The following is a 16199-nucleotide window of genomic DNA, read 5'->3' as shown; positions in this document are numbered from 1 at the left end:
TTGAATCCCGTTCCTCGACTGCCCACTACTACTACTGTTATTTCTCTTCCCACGCTCTTTTCCTGACCTGATTTGTGCTTGTCCTGTTCCTTCTTGGTGGTGTCACTCATTGAACTTCCCATTCCCCACCTTTTCCGCTCGCTCTGTTACAGTCTGCTTCGGTAATATCGTTCCAGAAAAGCGTCATTATGGTCACCTACAAAGTTCTTTCACTTTCGCTCTTTGCTCTCGGCATCCAAGCTCTCGCCTTGCCTGATAGATTTGGAGGTCCTCCTGGTTTCCCCGGACAAGGCGGTCCCCCAGGCGGTCCTCCAGCTGGTCCCCCCGGCCGAGACGGTCCAGGAGGCCCGGGAGATGGTCCTGGGTATCCTGGACCAGGATATCCCGGTGGTAATCCTCCAGACTGGCCTGGATCTCCTGGTTTCCCGCAGCCTGGGCCCCCGGGCGGAGGGCAACCAGGATGGCCTCAGCCCAGCTTTCCGAGTTGGCCTAGCATCCCGGTAACCACTACCACTGTCGCTATTTCTTCGACAACAACCTCACCGTATGTTCCCCCATCATTTCCCTCTCATCAGGTTAGGCTCAGCATGTCATTGCTTCTTCGACATGTCGAGCCTAGTCGGCATTACTGCTGGCGAGGTTTAGAAGTTTTGACAGATTCACTGACGCAGCTTATATAGCCCGACAACGACCAGCACGAAATCCCCAACCACATCTGCAAGCACTGCTACTACCACTTCCGGCGTAACCTCTACTTCGTCCTCGGTCTCGACGTCCTCACTAACGACAACAACTTCAACCGTTCCCACAACAACGCCTACAACTTTGTCGACTACGACCACACCAAGCACAACCACTACGACGACAACAACAACGACTACCACATCCACCATTCCTCCTACGACTCCGATCACCACCACAACCACTACAACCACGACGACAACAACGACCACCACCGCCACAACTACTACCACGACCCCTCCGCCGAATTGTCCTATTCCAACACTGCAAAATGGTGGATTCGAGTCCAGCAATACAAATATATCACCCTGGGTCTATAGTGGCTTCACTTCCGGGCTAGTGGACGAGGTTGAACAAGCAGGCACGGGCATCTTCATCCCCCGTTCCGGCAATAACTATTTGTACGTATTCACTACTCTCTCCATCCTCCTAACTCCCATTACATCCCAGGCTCTCGGGTGGCTGTGAATCTCGCGCTAAAAAGCTCTGCGTTCTTTTTGTCTCTCCAGCCAAGTAACCAACACGGGCACGTCGCCGTCAGAAGCGCGCATCGCTCAGTCGCCAACCTTCTGCAACGGAGTCGACTACACAATCTCGCTCTGGGCCATCGGCGACTGCAATGGCGCAGCCCAGTGTGCCGGCTTCTCAAGTGTTCGTGTCCAGATCGTCACCAACATCGGCTTCAGCACGGATTTCACCCTCTCCAATATCGGTCCCGCCGATTGGCAGGAGCTCACCTACACGTTCACCTGGACCGCCGGAACTGGCCTCTCCCCGGTCTCGATCAACGTCTTTATGGACAACCAGAACGAATCGATCGGGCTGGACGATATCAGCATCTCGTTTGCTTGATCTTGGTCAGGCAGGTAGGTAGACTAGGATGGTTTAGGGACAGATGTTTGGGGAAGGGGAGGGAGATTTTTCGACACGGACGCCCCATGGTATATAGTGAGTAGTGCCTAGTGTTAATCCAAGTCTAATAGACACGTCTTTGTCAGCACTAGGTGTCTTGTTTCGCTTCGTTGAATCTCAGATGTCCTGTTATGAAAAGCAAATATTGCCCGAATGAAAACCATTCTCGACAAGAGCCTCATTTACATACTCGACCAGGCTGTGTCCATCCTTTTTAACTGTGTGGAACAAACGCCTCTTCTGCACCCAATGTTGCGTTTCAGTACCGCTCGAGAGATTGGTCTCAAGTTCGCTCGCCTCTTCGACCACCCACCGCCTTTGCCAGGGTAGAGAGAAACTTGGCGATTAATCACCCCCGAATGAGAGTTTCTGATTCACACAAAGGCAATGGTAGGTCTAATAACAGGTAAATAATAAGTATTATCTCCGCTATCATCGAGCGTGGAAGAGCGCCTGGCCCGGAGTAGTAGATGCTTGTATCCGCGCGTGGCGAACTGGAACCCCCGAATTGTCTGAACCATGATACCGGCGGTGAATGCGGCCGTTCGAATGAGAAAATCGACAAAGGAAGTGCAAATAAAACTTGTGTCGCGGAGGACGATGTTACACTCACACAAGTAACCACGAGTTAAAATTCCGAAGGGAAAGATGGTATTCTCCTTACCGGTTTAGGAAGGCTATCCGGATTGGGCTTCGGCGGCATTTTTACATAAGGTCATGTAAACACGCTGACACGAAACACCAACGATCGTCACAATAGACCCACCGATCCAACGATCCAAGTGGGTCGCACGGATCAGATCGTCCGCCACCTGCACCTCCGGCGCCTGTCTGTGTGTGATCTTCGTGATCTTTGTAATGAGACAACTGCTGGATTTTGGCGGCCATAGCGTTGGATGAACGATGGAGCATTGCACACTGGCTCCGGAGGGTCTGTCTTGCCTTGCGAGTAGTTCGCAGCTCGCCATCTCCACCCACCATCAGCCATCAGGCTTCGCCTCAGCTCGAAGGAGGAGTCAGTCAGTGACCAATGATTATCTTCTCCGAAAGTCCGATTAACGGTGGTAGTTTGGTCGACGAGTACACACCTGGCTGTACCATGTCCGTCGATAGACTTTTCGTAGGGCTGACATGGACGCGAGGACGAGGCGTAGAAATAGCATTGTTGTCAGTAGTGGTGCGGACAGTGTCTGGACTCTGGAGCGGTGATATAAGAAGGCTCCGACGCGACACTGTGTATACTGCTCTACTGTCCATAGCAATTCGATAACGGGTACTGAGATCCGTTGCGTGTCCTGTATACCTACCTACCTTCTCTCTTCTATTCCACCCGACCATACAAACTCTCGTCATGTATTCCGCACCAGTTCTCGCAACAGCGTCACTTCTTCTCGCATTCTTCTCCTCCGCAGTCTCATCGAGAGCACTCAGTGTCCGACAGGACGACACTCCCACACTCGTCACGGGATGTGCAGCTGCTGACCTGACACCGGATAACTGGAATGCCAACAATCTGGATGCCTTGGTGACTGGCACCGCCGGCTTCGGCCAATGTAAGTGTATCAATCAACATGGTAGTTCACAAGCGGACCTACTCACAGAAAATCGCAGCTGCAAATTTCCCCCAGCAATTCATCGCGCAGTTCAGCGGGAACCAAGTCACCGGCTTTGCTTGTACCGACTTCAACAATCCAGGGGCGTGCGCGATCCCTGCAAGCGGCGATATCTGCGACACTTTTTCGAACCCCCAAATTGGCTTCGTCGCCCAGGCTTGGATCAACTTGTACCAGAACCTGAGGAACATGTTCTTTGGCATCCAGGATGCTCACGACCAGTTGGTTTCAGAGGGCTATCTCGCCGCGATGGTCAACGACATATCCCCCGAGCCTCTCCCGATATCGCGAGCTACCCTGTTGAAGCTTGCAGACCTGTCCCTTTCATTCATACCCATTCCAGCTGCCGGCGCCGAAGTCGCCACGATCAGAACAGTGCTGAAGACATTCAAGAAGTTGGCCGGAAAGGTGGTCGACAAAGCCCAACAGGATGCCGAGGACGCCGCGCAGACCTTGCAAGACCAGCCTCAGATTCTGCAAGGCCTGCTCGACAATGCCGTCCCAAACGTCCAAGCCGCCATCATGGAACAGCTGAATGCCGTTTTCGTGGACGCCCAATCCGACGATTCCGGTGCCCAAATCCTCCTGGGCGGAGTGCAGCTCAACTCTGTCCCCAGTCAATCCGACTACGCGACCATCATGGCGCAGAACCTGCGCGCCTTCCTCCTGGCCGAGGCCATGAACAAGATCCAAATGTTACAGATCGTCGACAGTCTCGTGACAGTTTGTCAAAACAACCCCGAGGACACGCTGTCCGCCGACGGCTCCCAATGTCGCCGATTCGGACTCCCGGAGGGTGGCGGGACGGTACCTACCGCCGTGACCATCGATCATCCAAGGGCCATGGGCGACCTTCAAAGCCGATTTGGGTTCTCGATCAAGGCCATCGCGGACAATACGCAGGAGTGTGCTGCGTCGGGCAAGGACTTCTCCAACGTCGACTTTGATGGGTTTTTGCAGAGCGATGCCTCGGGTGTCTATCCTACGTGCCTGTTTGGTGTGCCATCTTTTAACGAGAACATCTGAGGGCATGGCGGATGACATTGGAGCAGATATGCGGGGGGGTGTTGCTGTATTGTCGTCGTTTAGACACCGTCTTTACTTTCCCGCTGTTCAGGCTGTCTCGAATTGAATTAGGCATTTGGATAATCGCTGGCCACAAGTCCACTACGAGTGGCTCAAAGACTGGGTGGACCTTTTTACTCTCGACGCATGAAGGTGTTCTCCTTTCTTGGGGAGTTGAGAAATGCTTGTCCAGAAACTGATATCACAGTATGGATTGGGAATAGTCTACAGGTCTGCTCCACGTACCTTGTTGGTTGGGATAGAGACATATAGATGTTTAGCAGTGATTCAACACTTGGGGTGACTTGTTAGGTTTCCATCCAGACAAGGCCGAACGTGAATTGGCGGCCTCGCCACCAGTAGTTGCCTGGGTAACGCAGCCTTGCCTGTCAACCACTGTCTCCCAAGCTCCTGCATGTCCTATCTTTCTTGAAGAACCACAATCGAGAACGTAGGGCTTCCAGAACCACAATGCGTTTGCGACAGTTCACCACTTTCGCAAATCGCGGCTCGTCCGCAAGCCGCTGTCGTGCAAAGATCACCACAGTCTTTTCCGAGTCTTGGCGTCCACAAAGCTGTGACCGTATTTGGGAGTGAGAAGCATCTTCATAACCCAGACTGCAGCACGATTTGCATATGCGCAGTTTCTGCTCTCCCACCTGATGTCGAATTATACTCCATCTCACTTTGGGAGCCTCATGATTTTATACAATTACCGAGACAATCAAACAACCTGATCCTCAACATCTCGGTGTCATTGATGACGTACATCAACATTCCATCCAGAGCAGACAAGCAAGCTCAAAGGTGATTTCGTATGAGATGGAATGCTCGACTAATCTGCTCCCCTTCCAGCTTGTCGGCCGCCGTACTCACAAAGAATGGCTTTCGACCCACTACAGTGGCTCCGGTCACTGCACGACACAATGTCAGACCCGACTCCTCGACCCGGCCTTCACCCGATCCCCGGCACCAAACCGCTCACCTTTACAGGTGCTGTCCTCCCACCTCTGATCTACTACCTGGCACTCCTCCTTCTCGCTCCTCCTCCGCCGCCCGCGATCGACAGCCTGGTTGTCAGGAGGCTCCGGGACTGTCTCGCCCTGATCGCCGGGGTGCTGTTCTTTCGTCTGCCTCTTGTGTACCATGTCCCGCAGAGCATTGGCTTGACATACCAACTGGGCCTTGTCGGTCTGTATGGTGGATGCAGGGTCTTGGATGCGTTCTTCATAAGCCCATACTTTTTTGGACACATTCCGCGGAGGGTCAAATATCATCACAGCCCGCGCTTGGGCTCTCGGAGCCCAGTGTCGGAAGTCCAGGAGAAGGAATGGACAAATGGCGGAGTCACTGATCCTTTCCACCATGATGGTGATTCACAAGAGGACATCTCTCAAGATGCAGGTAGCGGCGATGTATCAGCACCGAAGACGCCTGTTCTAGCCTTTGCCATCCCTCCTAGCTCTGTCGTAAAGTCCGCTCTCCGTCGGTCCTTCTCAGGTCCAGATCCAGTTCCGGTCTTGGAGACAGCGACCACCGAGATTGGATGGCCCATAAGTCTTCTAGACCGTGCGGCGTGGGCTCTTGAGCTCGAACTCTCCATGCGTGGCATAGGCTTCACCTGGACGACCGCAGATGTGCGACATACTCGCAAAACCTGGCTCCCTACCGTCCACAATCGCCTCCACAGTATATTTGTCCACGTCATGCCGGTTCTCCTCGTCAGCTGGGCCGTGATCAGAACTATCTATGTACGATATCTAATACCCACGCAGGACGTGCCCTGGGACTTGTATTCCCCATATGACCTCTTTGACCACCGCATGCCTACAGGGCTCCAGCTGCTGTTAACGGCTGCACTGGGAGCGTTCCTCATGGCGGCCTTCTCATGCGGCCATTCCCTCTTTGCCATCATGCTCAATCCACTCGCACCATGCCCACTCGCCTTTTTCCCTCCGCTGTACACGACAAGACCGTGGCAAATCACCAGCGTCCGACAATTCTGGAGTTTCGGCTGGCACAGGCTCTTCGCGAGGCTGTTCCTGGTCTACGGAATATGGCCAGGGGAGTGGGTGGAGCGTAAAATCTTGAAGAAAGGCCCAGATTCACCAGCCGACATCGGAAAGGTCATTGGCGCCTTCTTGAGCTCTGCGTGCGTTCACGCCTTCTCTGTCCGCGGTGTCCTCGCTGGCGACTGGAGCATGGCGGTCGGCGAAGCCAAGTTCTTCGCCCTGAACGGCGTCGCGGTCGTGCTGGAAGGCGTAGTCGTGTGGGCTGTAAAGAGAGCTAGGAAAAGGAACGGCCGGCCTAGTCAGGTGTGGTACGACCCCGTCGTGGGAAGGGTCTGGTGGATCGCCGTGCTGTTGTGGACTGGTAGGAATTTTGCGAGAGGTTGGGTCAAGGCAGGCCTTGTGCGCGAGATGGCCTTTCTGTGACAGACGGAACCTCGATATATAGCGCGTATAGTATCTCCCTCTGCCATCTGTCTAGCCGGGAAATGTTGGAATATATCTGTCATATTTTTGCATTTCCTGGTCTCAGACTGCTAGAGAATGAGTCACACAATTCGCCAGTCATTCCATTTCTAGAGGTAAGAAATAAGAGTGACCTCAACAGGAGGCAAAGGGCATCCTCGATCTAACAAGGCGGATTCTGCGTCCCAATTTCATTGGCATGGAAAGGCCCGCCCCTGTCAATCCCAGAGACCCCTGCTGGCACGAGTTATCTGTACCCCCCGTCCAGAGGGTCTCTCTCAGTTTGTCTGTCCATGCCACAACACCGCTAAGGCACCATGGGGTTGGTTGTACAAACATGATCAGCTGCACACGACACACCCATGACAAACACACCCCAGGCCCTCCACGGCCTTCCTTCGACCAGCATGGCCCATCTAGTAAGTAGGTATGCGGGCGTATACAAGTCAGGCGTCGGGCGCGGGACCCCCTTTGGGATCCCAAATCCCATCAAATGCCTCCTCCGTCCGCATCGAAAGTCGAGTCGATGTTCTTCACGTCTTCGGCGCACAGTCGCAGACAGACACACTTTGCTCGTTCCTCCGTACCCGTTGCTGTCGGAAAATGGCCCGGACGATCTATGAATGCTTGATCCAGCCAAATGCACAACTCACCGTGCGGATTCCGGCGACAACCACCTTCTCTTGCCGTGAAGAATGGGCTCCAGTCGAGGCCATTGAACAGTGGGAGGATTTCAACTTCATCGGCCTCAACAAGCGGCACAAGGGGCACCTTGATGCGGAAGCGGACGAAGAGCCTCTTCAGCACTGTGAGAGCCGCCGAGGCGGCCGGCCACAATGTCATTCACGATGAAGCAGGCCTAGCTTTACTTCACCGGAGCACGAATATTAGTATAGTGTCGCGTTCTCTACCCGGGCCATTGTTCCTTGCCGTTGGTCTACGAATCATTGCCATACCAATCGTTCGTCCAGATTGGGGGGCCGGTAGTACTGATCTTCAGTACATACATGCGGTTGGAGTTTGTCACGCACTTATCTGTGGGGACACAAAACTAGGATGGGATGTTGACAGAGCGATCCGCATAGTGGCTAACGGGAACCATGAACTACTAGATGATGTCAACATAATCTGCCCTTTCGAACAAATCCAGCACTATTGCACTGTCTATCAAACGCGATATGGATTTATTTTGACGGACGACTGTGTTGTCTTGATCCGCCTTAGACTTCCACCGCCGATGCCTAAGAATATGGCAACAAGACCCCAGAGACACAAAGTCCCTGAAGGCCACCAGCGAGGACCCTCGAATACGTCCATTAGCACCTCAAACTTGGATGTATCAGAAACGTTCAGCGTAATGTCATTCCGACCAAAGCCACAAGATGAAGATGTTGCTGCGCTGGAAGTACTCAAAGTTGCGTGGGACCACAGAACCTCAAAGGAGACAATCAATCTTGCTGTGTTTCACTTGATTCTATTAGCGGCGGAAAGTCGTCACTTGTCCCACCGTTACGAGAAACTCCAGACTGAAGATCAGGTGAAACCAGAAAAAAGGAAGAGACTCCAAAAAGGCCCTGAACAATCATCCAAGAGGGCTGCGACAATACTGCCGAACTGCTGAGTGGTAGGATACGCTGACCAGGAAATTATCGATGTCGTTGTCCTTCGCGTGAGGAATGGTGTCTTGCAGGCAAGCCATTGCAACAGTCCAAGGAGGTAACAGCGGCTTAATATCCTAGGTCCTAGTTTCCAGGTGGCCAGGGTCAGACAGCAGGTAGGGTCAGGAGTACCGTCGGTCAATGGCATTTCCCCATCGTAGTGCGGACTTGCTCGTAAGCCCTCGTCTCCAACGCGAATGGATGGCACTCATGCAGAACTTTTTGTATGCTGGGCTTCGGGTATGGCAGGCGTTCTGCTTGTGCTGCCGCGTCTTCATCGGTATAGGGGGTAAACTGGAGTGAAGTTTCGTAACGGAACACCTTTGCAATCGAAGAAAAAGGCTACCAACCAATTTGACGGCAAATGCCCCAAGATCCGACACCGCAAGCCATACTTGGGCTGATGCGCCTAGTGGTGGATCATTCAAGGGACGGATTAACCTCAACGTAGATTGAAAGCGGAGAGGAGTTTCCTCATCATCAGAAACCCAAGCTCTGTATGTTTCACTGGGAATATCAGTGTCATCAAAGAATTCCTCCTCCCACGACTTGTGAGCGGTGAGTGCAGCTTTCTTGACTGAGGGTTCTTGTTGTGGCGAGAGGAAAGAGTTTCTTCGTTTGGCAGGGTGCGATGGAAAATCAAAACTTCATTGGGAAGGAACCTCAGGCATGGATGGGCATGTTAGGTTGGAGAGAACACGATCGCAAAGTGACCTCCGTGGCTCGCGATAGCAAAGGGAAACTTTGGCGCGTGGATGGATTGAGTTGGCGTTGCCTATTCCAGATGGCCGCACCTGCTGCACTTAGGCCACATCAGTAGCGTGTCGCGCAGTAGGTGGTAACCACCAATGCAGCCACAAATATTGCAGTCGGTGATTCTCCAAACGAATTGTGAAGTGCCGTTTATAAATTGAAACTCTCAAAGGCTCGGACAGATGCTTTTGCTACCATGCTCATTCGGCGGATACTGCATCCGATTTACAGGGGAGGCCTGTTCGTTCGGACTAGCTCCCCGCTGGGGCCTGTGCCTAGCGAGCACTTATAGGTAAGCTTAAAGTATCCCAATGCTTATTCGTAGCTCTTGTGGCTATATTCGGTACTCGGTACACCTTGCCACGTACTGGATGGCCCCTGGTGCCGACATCTGCCAGAAAAATGACATTACTGTCTGCCCATGTCGATGATAATGTCGTGTTGCATGCCATTCACAAATACACCTAGGTGTACCTAGAAGAATACCGCCCAACAAAAACAATCGACAGCCACGATTCCCACCTGGTCACCCACGGTGGTACTAAATGGCCGGCACCAGGCTTAAGTACGGCTGAGCAAACGGGAAGCCCTGTTCTCCTGATCCTATGGTCGATTGCGGGAAAATATGTGTGATTATAAGTAATATTGTTGTTAATTCCTACGTGAAATGCTGCTTCATGGGGAGATCGACGGTATTGTTTGTTAATTTTGGAGTATCAGGCTTGGCACGCACATTTAAGCGAGTGTAATACGAGGAGCAGACGAAGGCGGTGATTCCTAACCGTGTCCGAAAACGAATCAACTCCGCCGGCCCCCAGGTACAGTACAACCTCTAACAACACTTCTCCATCTTTGCCAAGTGTCTATATCAAATCGCCCGTCTACCCAAACAGGAATGCCGGAGACCAGGCCATGGACTCGTAACTTTGTCTTTTGTCCGTCTCGGTCGGACAGCCGCCCTTGATTATGAGCACGACAGAGATCCCGAGCAGCTATGTTGCCTGAATCGATTTGCCTCGGCTTCGTCAAGGTCTTCACTGTGTATTAGTGTTGAGGCGGACCCTGATAACCCCTTTGGGACGCGGTTTTATTCCTCCGCGGTGGCTTCAACTAACCAGCCGAATTTCCGCCCACACCTGCCACACAGACGACCGGCCAATATGGTCCTGGATCGGAACCGGGGTGCCTGTTGTCTGCTTCGGGGTCTGGGGTTGACATTCGCGTGGCAATGGCCCAACTGGTATTGTATGGCCATAACCCCAGAATTCCGGGGATGATGGAGAGTCACCAGCTTCGTCTCCACCGACATGGACTCGAGACCGCCATTTGTCGCCGTTGCCTGCACGCGGGATTCTACCTCCATTGGCCCAATGCGGCTAGGCCTAGAGAAACTCTTCCAGAGTCCTACGCCTGTAACCCTCACCTTTATATATCAAGGCCTCGTGGAAGACTACATCCTGTGTTTCTCTCTCACCTGTGGTATAGGATCTCTTCAAGTATCAAGCTATCCACATCACCATGGCTTTTGGTTCCGATGCTCCGTTCAAATGGCGAAACTTCTGGGCTTGTTTGGCCATTGCCACAGGCCAGATTGCCTGGGGTTACCCTTCAGAGATCATCGGCCCAACCCTGGGAATCCCAGCTTTCCTGAAGTACATGGGACTGGAGGACCCCAGGACCGCCGGTGATCTCATTGGAGCCACAAATGGTGTCTATCAGGTACGGATTCCTGCTTTCTGATGAAATCTATCTCATCTGATATCGCATAGGCTGGTGCTTTCTTCGGCATCATCGCCAATCTCTTCGTCATGGAGAGATGGGGCCGCAGGGCTGGCGTCGTGGCCGCGTCCGTTGTGTCAATCTTTGGCTCTACCCTGGTTGCTGCCGCTCAGAACATCGCCATGTTCATCGTGTTTCGATTTTTCGCCGGTGCTGGCGCGTATGCACTCTGTGTCGTTCGTACGTTTCCCAGTTTCGTCTGTCGTTGAACGAACACACACTGATATTTACTACCAGTACCTATCTATACTGCTGAGATCGCTGCACCCGAATTGCGTGGCCTCTTTGTTGGACTGAACGGCGTCATGTGCGGCTTTGGATACTCCATTGCCGCGTACATGGGCCTGGCGTTCTCATATTCCAGCAACGAGACGGTGCAGTGGCGCGCGCCTCTTGCCCTGGCCGTCCCGTGGCCGATCTTGATGCTCGTACTTGTTTACTACCTCCCCGAGTCCCCTCGATACCTCCTTCTCAAAAATCGAAACGAGGAGGCCTGGAAAGTCGTTTCCTCGCTCCACTCGACCAAAAACGATGCCGACCAGGTGTTTGCTCGGGAGGAATTCTATCAGATGCAGAAACAAACCGAGTTGGATCGGACGATCGGCTCGTCTTGGTTAAAGTTGTTCACCAAGCCGTCCAACCAAAAGAGGCTGATGGTTGGCATGGGCTTTGCCTTTGTCGGCCAGAGCACAGGCGATCTGGTCATTAACAACTATGTACGAACCATTTCCCTTGTCACTCGTTATCCCGTGGTGATACTGACTTTGACAAAGGGGCCGACCTTTTACAGTGCCTTGGGCTTTAACCCCAAGGATCAACTCATCCTACAGGCTGCGTGGGTTTCCGGTAGGGCTTTCCACTTTATCTGCTTTGATTTGGCCTGTTGTGCTGATTCGCTTTCTCACAGTCAGTATCTTTGGAAATCTCGTCGGGGCACTTTTGCTCGATCGTGTTGGGCGACGACCGATCATGCTCTTTGCTGTTGGAGCTTGTGTTATTTGTTTGAGCATCGAAGCTGCCATGGTCGCAGAGTATGCTACCTTCCACGATGGCAGAACAAGCGGAGGCAGCAACAAGGCGGGGCTGAGTGCCGGTGTGTTTGCTCTGTTCTTGTTTGAGGCCGTCTACACCTCCGGCATCGACGTTGCGGGCTTTGTTTTCTTTGCCGAAATCTGGCCCAACCATGATCGAGTCCGCGGCGTTGCTCTGTCATGGCTTGTTTTCGTCCTTACCGACTTGGTCTACCTCCAAGTCACGGCCACGGCGTTTGCACATATCGGCTGGAGGTACTTTCTGGTAAGATACCCGTTCCTGTGCTTGTCCCCACGTTTTCACCATTCGTGGAAAAATGCTAATCATCCCACAGGTCTTCATCGTCGTCAGTGCCGTCGGGTGGGTCTGGATGTGGTTCTGCATTCCCGAAACTAGGGGTCGACCCCTCGAGGAAATGGCTGAGCTATTTGGTGACAAGGACGAGGTCATGGTGTACCTTCGGGATTTACACATTGACGACGAGACCCACGAGGTCGTGGAGGACGGCCCACGTAAGACCGCACAGGTTGAAGGCGAAACCAAGAACATTGAGCACGTCCATGTTTGAGGGACTCTCCGGTGCAAAGTGGTTCGTTCCAGAGCGACCTGCAAGACATGCTCGTGTTAGTGGCTGGTTCGGGAAGCAGCAAACTGGCTTCATGGACTTTGATACGCTCCACAAAGCCGTCGAGATGACATTGTCAGTTCTGGCTTGAATTTATGGAAGGGACGTGGATGTGAAAAGGAGATAGTAAAAGAACAGAGTTGTCCATGTCGTGCGTTGATCTCTCGGTGTCAGTCCTTGACTTTCAGTAGCATCGTGATAACATTGAACGAGTGTGTCCTCTTGCGAAGCTTGTCACATCTGATTATCCCACTTCTAATTTCTTTGGAGACTTATGCTAGTCTGCTACAGAGCATGAAAATATAGAGAGGGTTAGTGCTGAAGGTCTCCGTGCGAGTATTCGACCGAGTTCAAAATTGGGAGCTGCTATTGAGAACAACCTCAGGTTTCCCACTGCTACGTAGACTACCCATAGTTACAGACACACGGTCAAGATTTGCAGCTATTCTTCCCTCTTGGTAGGAACCCGGTCTATGCAGTCCAGCCTCCGTCAACTTTATACGTTGATCCAGTGACAAAGCTGGCGTCGTCGCTCAACAGAAACGCCACCACCGTGGCCACCTCCATGGGATCTGCCTGACGGTCGATGGCCTGTTGTCTTGTCACGACGGTCCCATGCCTGTGACCGTCCTCCATCGCCTTGACGAGAGCGGTCCGAATCACACCTGTTGTCCCAGAGTAAGCTTGTCTTGTTCCCAGGTCGATAATCACGAGCGAGAGGAAATACCTGGAGCCACCGTGTTGACCCGGATGTTGTGAGACCCATACTCCCTTGCGGCCGTTCGCGTCAGGCCGATAACGGCATGTTTCGAGGCGTTGTAGATGGATGTCTCGGCCAGGCCAATGAGCCCTCCGACGCTGGATATGCTGACCTGTAGTGGACCACTGTCAACAAGACTTCTCTGCCGAACGAGGGCACAAGGCAATGACTGACGATCGACCCCCCGACGTTCAACATCTTCCTCAGCTCGGCCCGCATGCAGTAGAATACACCCGCGCAGTTGATCCCCATCACAATGTCCCAGTCCTCGTCCCTCGCGTCGGCAAGGTACCGGCCGCCCTCGTGCTCGACGCCAGCAATGTTCGCGGCGCCGTCCAGGCCTCCCAGTCTCTTGAACGAGTCGTCGATCCACGCATTCACGGCGGCACAATCGCGGACATCGAGGACAGTGCCGAAGTGGCCCGTCCCTTCCAAGCTCTTGAGCGCGGCGTCCAGACCTTGCTGATTGATGTCCGATATTGACAGCACGGCACCGCGTTTCGCGAGAAGCTGAGCGGTTGCCAGGCCAATTCCGCTGGCTGCACCGGTCACGACAATCTGGATACCTTCAGAACAGGCCACCACGAGATGCCATCTGGGGAGGTAGAAAACATACCTTTTTGCCTGTCAAAGATGCCATTCTGGATGGGATTCGATTAGGTCAAATTAACTTTGTGCTTTTTTCCAATGCCACGGCGGGATACGAACGACTTTCCCCCTCTACCATAGTATACATCGGAGCTAGGACTCTGGCCCTTTATAGCCAGGCAAGGTATCGAGGCTCTTGTCTGGACAAAATTGACTACCTCGGGGCCTTGAACAACGGTGACTGACCTCCGCGTCACAATCAATCGCAGTTTGGGTGCTGGATACAGTACCCATCAACTTGTTTGTGGGTCGAGGCTACAGAGGGCTGGGGGTGCCGGTGTCCCGAATAGGTGCGCGGTCAATATTGGCCGAGACCACGCGAAGCTTGAAGTGGCTTGATTAGCTTGATGCTATTGCTTCCCTTGTCCACCCCGCAATGGTTCCCAAGGGTCCACGTTGTTGGGTCAGATGTGTCAAGGGTGGCACTAGACGCTATTCCCTCCACACCTCCATCTTTTACCCAGACAAAATCCTCGACCGTCTGATCCGTGGACAGTTTTTCGAGGGGAACAGTCGAAGTTATTCGAGTTTCTCCAGTGTCGGACACACACACACACACACACACACACACACACACACACAACAGGATGGCTGCGAACACTCACTACGACTTTATCAATATTCTTCCGCCCGCGGAGGCAACATGGGTGAATCCAACGCGAAACAATGGGCGTCTGCAGAGCCGGGCCAGCAAACACAGCTCCGCGAAGCACGCCGAAGCTCATCTTGCGTGTCTGGGTTGTCGTCCGAGGAAAGTCAGGGTAAGAACCAGCGACAGCGGCTGTATGTCATGGTGATGCTGACGACGGGCATCCGCAGTGCCAGCGTGAAGGAAATGGGTGTCGGCGATGTAACAAGCTCAAGATACCATGCATCGTGCCCGAAAGTGACCAGCGGAAAAGGTGCGTCCTCTAATGTGCACCAAGGCTTTCGGCCAGAGATGATGAAGGATATGGAGGACTAACAGTGACAGACCACGTTCATGGGAATATATTCGTGAACTACAGGAACGAATCAAGGTGGTCGAGACCGAACTGTCTGCCCGCACGCAGAGCCCGTCCAGCAAGGATGGGGAGGTGGCGATACAGAGTATCGAGACGCAGAGCACCGGACGGGAGCAGGATACCTATCCCATCAGCGAACCTGAACTGCTCACCCCGGAATCGCAACCAGCATCGTCCAAGAGCCTCATCGGCCAGCTGTGCGGCAGCCAGTGGCAAGTGAGCACCGACGAAATCGGCCAGGTTCGATTCTTTGGTCCGACATCGAGTCTGCATCTCAGCGAGGCCGCAATGCCAGTCATTTCCGACCCCTGCGAGTCCCATGGCAGAATCCAGATCCTAGATGATGTGCCCCTGGCGCTCCAGCAACACCTCTTCCATCTCTACTGGACATTCCACCACTCGGTGTTGCCGATCCTTCACAAAGAGGCCTTCCTGGCAGACATGGAAGCCGGGCAGGGCAGGCATTTTAGTCCGTGTCTTCTTTACTGGATCTTCGTCTCGGCTGCGAGGATCTCTAGCTGGCCTCAGGTCAGGGCGCTCGCGGTGCAGCACGGGGACGGCGACAGTAACGAGGCGCAACCTGTTATCCTGCGGCAGGCCACGTCGTTGCTGGAGCAGGAGATGCTGAATCCCGGTCTCACCACGGTCCAATCCCTCCTCCTCTGCAGTTTGTTCCATGGTTCCCGTTCCAAGGACACCAGGGCTTGGTTAACATCAGGTACGCCGATTTCCCAAACTGACTTCGAGTTCACCTCTCATTCTGTAGGAAACGCATGTCGCCTGGTCTTTGACCTGGGCTTGCATAAAGACTTCCTTCTTCTACGGTCAGCGGGCCTGTCGCAAAGGGACTTGGACGCGAGACAAGTCGCCTTTTGGGGCTGTTTTATGCTCGACAGGTAAGCATTTCACACTCTCTCCGTGCAGCTGTCTCTATAAGATTAACTTGCTCTTCAACAGGCTCTGGGCAGTATATCTCGGCCGGCCTCACGCCATCAAGCTGGACGACGTTACCATGCCACGACCCAGTCAAGACAGTCCCTCGTGGAACATGAAGATTCTATCCGCGTGGGTAGACCTCCTTGACATACAGGGCCACGTGGCGGCGCGGTTGTAAGTCTCCCCTTTCCCCCCCCCC

At 53.4% G+C, this 16199-nt stretch overlaps 6 protein-coding genes and 1 non-coding gene across 7 annotated transcripts in view; 5 read left to right on the top strand and 2 right to left on the bottom strand.

Moving 5' to 3' along the window:
• Window positions 1-188: 188 nt before the first annotated feature.
• Z517_08236 (uncharacterized protein) lies at window positions 189-1593 on the top strand (the record flags this gene model as incomplete). Its single annotated transcript, XM_013426754.1, has 4 exons — window positions 189-575; window positions 681-1015; window positions 1062-1142; window positions 1251-1593. The coding sequence occupies 4 exons, from the start codon at window positions 189-191 to the stop codon at window positions 1591-1593; spliced, it is 1146 nt and encodes a 381-aa protein (XP_013282208.1).
• A 1411-nt stretch (window positions 1594-3004) lies between these two features.
• Z517_08235 (uncharacterized protein) lies at window positions 3005-4292 on the top strand (the record flags this gene model as incomplete). The annotated part of the gene is made up of 2 exons (XM_013426753.1): window positions 3005-3206; window positions 3265-4292. The coding sequence occupies 2 exons, from the start codon at window positions 3005-3007 to the stop codon at window positions 4290-4292; spliced, it is 1230 nt and encodes a 409-aa protein (XP_013282207.1).
• A 965-nt stretch (window positions 4293-5257) lies between these two features.
• Z517_08234 (uncharacterized protein) lies at window positions 5258-6766 on the top strand (the record flags this gene model as incomplete). Its single annotated transcript, XM_013426752.1, has 1 exon — window positions 5258-6766. The coding sequence occupies one exon, from the start codon at window positions 5258-5260 to the stop codon at window positions 6764-6766; it is 1509 nt and encodes a 502-aa protein (XP_013282206.1).
• A 2947-nt stretch (window positions 6767-9713) lies between these two features.
• Window positions 9714-9829, bottom strand: Z517_08233. Its single transcript, XR_001230614.1, has one exon. It is a non-coding gene; the product is annotated as a 5S ribosomal RNA (ribosomal RNA).
• Window positions 9830-10734: 905 nt separating this feature from the next.
• Window positions 10735-12595, top strand: Z517_08232 (uncharacterized protein; the record flags this gene model as incomplete). Its single annotated transcript, XM_013426751.1, has 6 exons — window positions 10735-10935; window positions 10986-11175; window positions 11233-11711; window positions 11769-11841; window positions 11903-12291; window positions 12362-12595. 6 exons carry the CDS (start codon window positions 10735-10737, stop codon window positions 12593-12595), a joined length of 1566 nt encoding a protein of 521 aa, XP_013282205.1.
• Window positions 12596-13123: 528 nt separating this feature from the next.
• On the bottom strand, window positions 13124-14052 carry Z517_08231 (uncharacterized protein; the record flags this gene model as incomplete). The annotated part of the gene is made up of 4 exons (XM_013426750.1): window positions 13124-13317; window positions 13380-13524; window positions 13587-13970; window positions 14029-14052. The coding sequence occupies 4 exons, from the start codon at window positions 14050-14052 to the stop codon at window positions 13124-13126; spliced, it is 747 nt and encodes a 248-aa protein (XP_013282204.1).
• Window positions 14053-14647: 595 nt separating this feature from the next.
• The window catches only part of Z517_08230 (uncharacterized protein), a gene marked incomplete at both ends in the record, with an annotated part of 2562 nt that continues 1010 nt past the window's right edge, over window positions 14648-16199 (top strand). Inside the window, 6 exons of the mRNA XM_013426749.1 lie at window positions 14648-14821; window positions 14880-14962; window positions 15034-15079; window positions 15128-15782; window positions 15831-15960; window positions 16022-16174. Of these exons, the coding sequence (XP_013282203.1) occupies window positions 14648-14821; window positions 14880-14962; window positions 15034-15079; window positions 15128-15782; window positions 15831-15960; window positions 16022-16174 (1241 nt within the window). The remainder of the gene's footprint in view (window positions 14822-14879; window positions 14963-15033; window positions 15080-15127; window positions 15783-15830; window positions 15961-16021; window positions 16175-16199) is intronic.

Source organism: Fonsecaea pedrosoi (genome assembly GCF_000835455.1).
Source record: "Fonsecaea pedrosoi CBS 271.37 unplaced genomic scaffold supercont1.5, whole genome shotgun sequence".
In the NCBI taxonomy this organism is placed as follows: Eukaryota; Fungi; Ascomycota; class Eurotiomycetes; order Chaetothyriales; family Herpotrichiellaceae; genus Fonsecaea; species Fonsecaea pedrosoi.
Note: the sequence above shows the minus strand (reverse complement) of the source record. Positions and strands in the feature narration are given on the sequence as shown.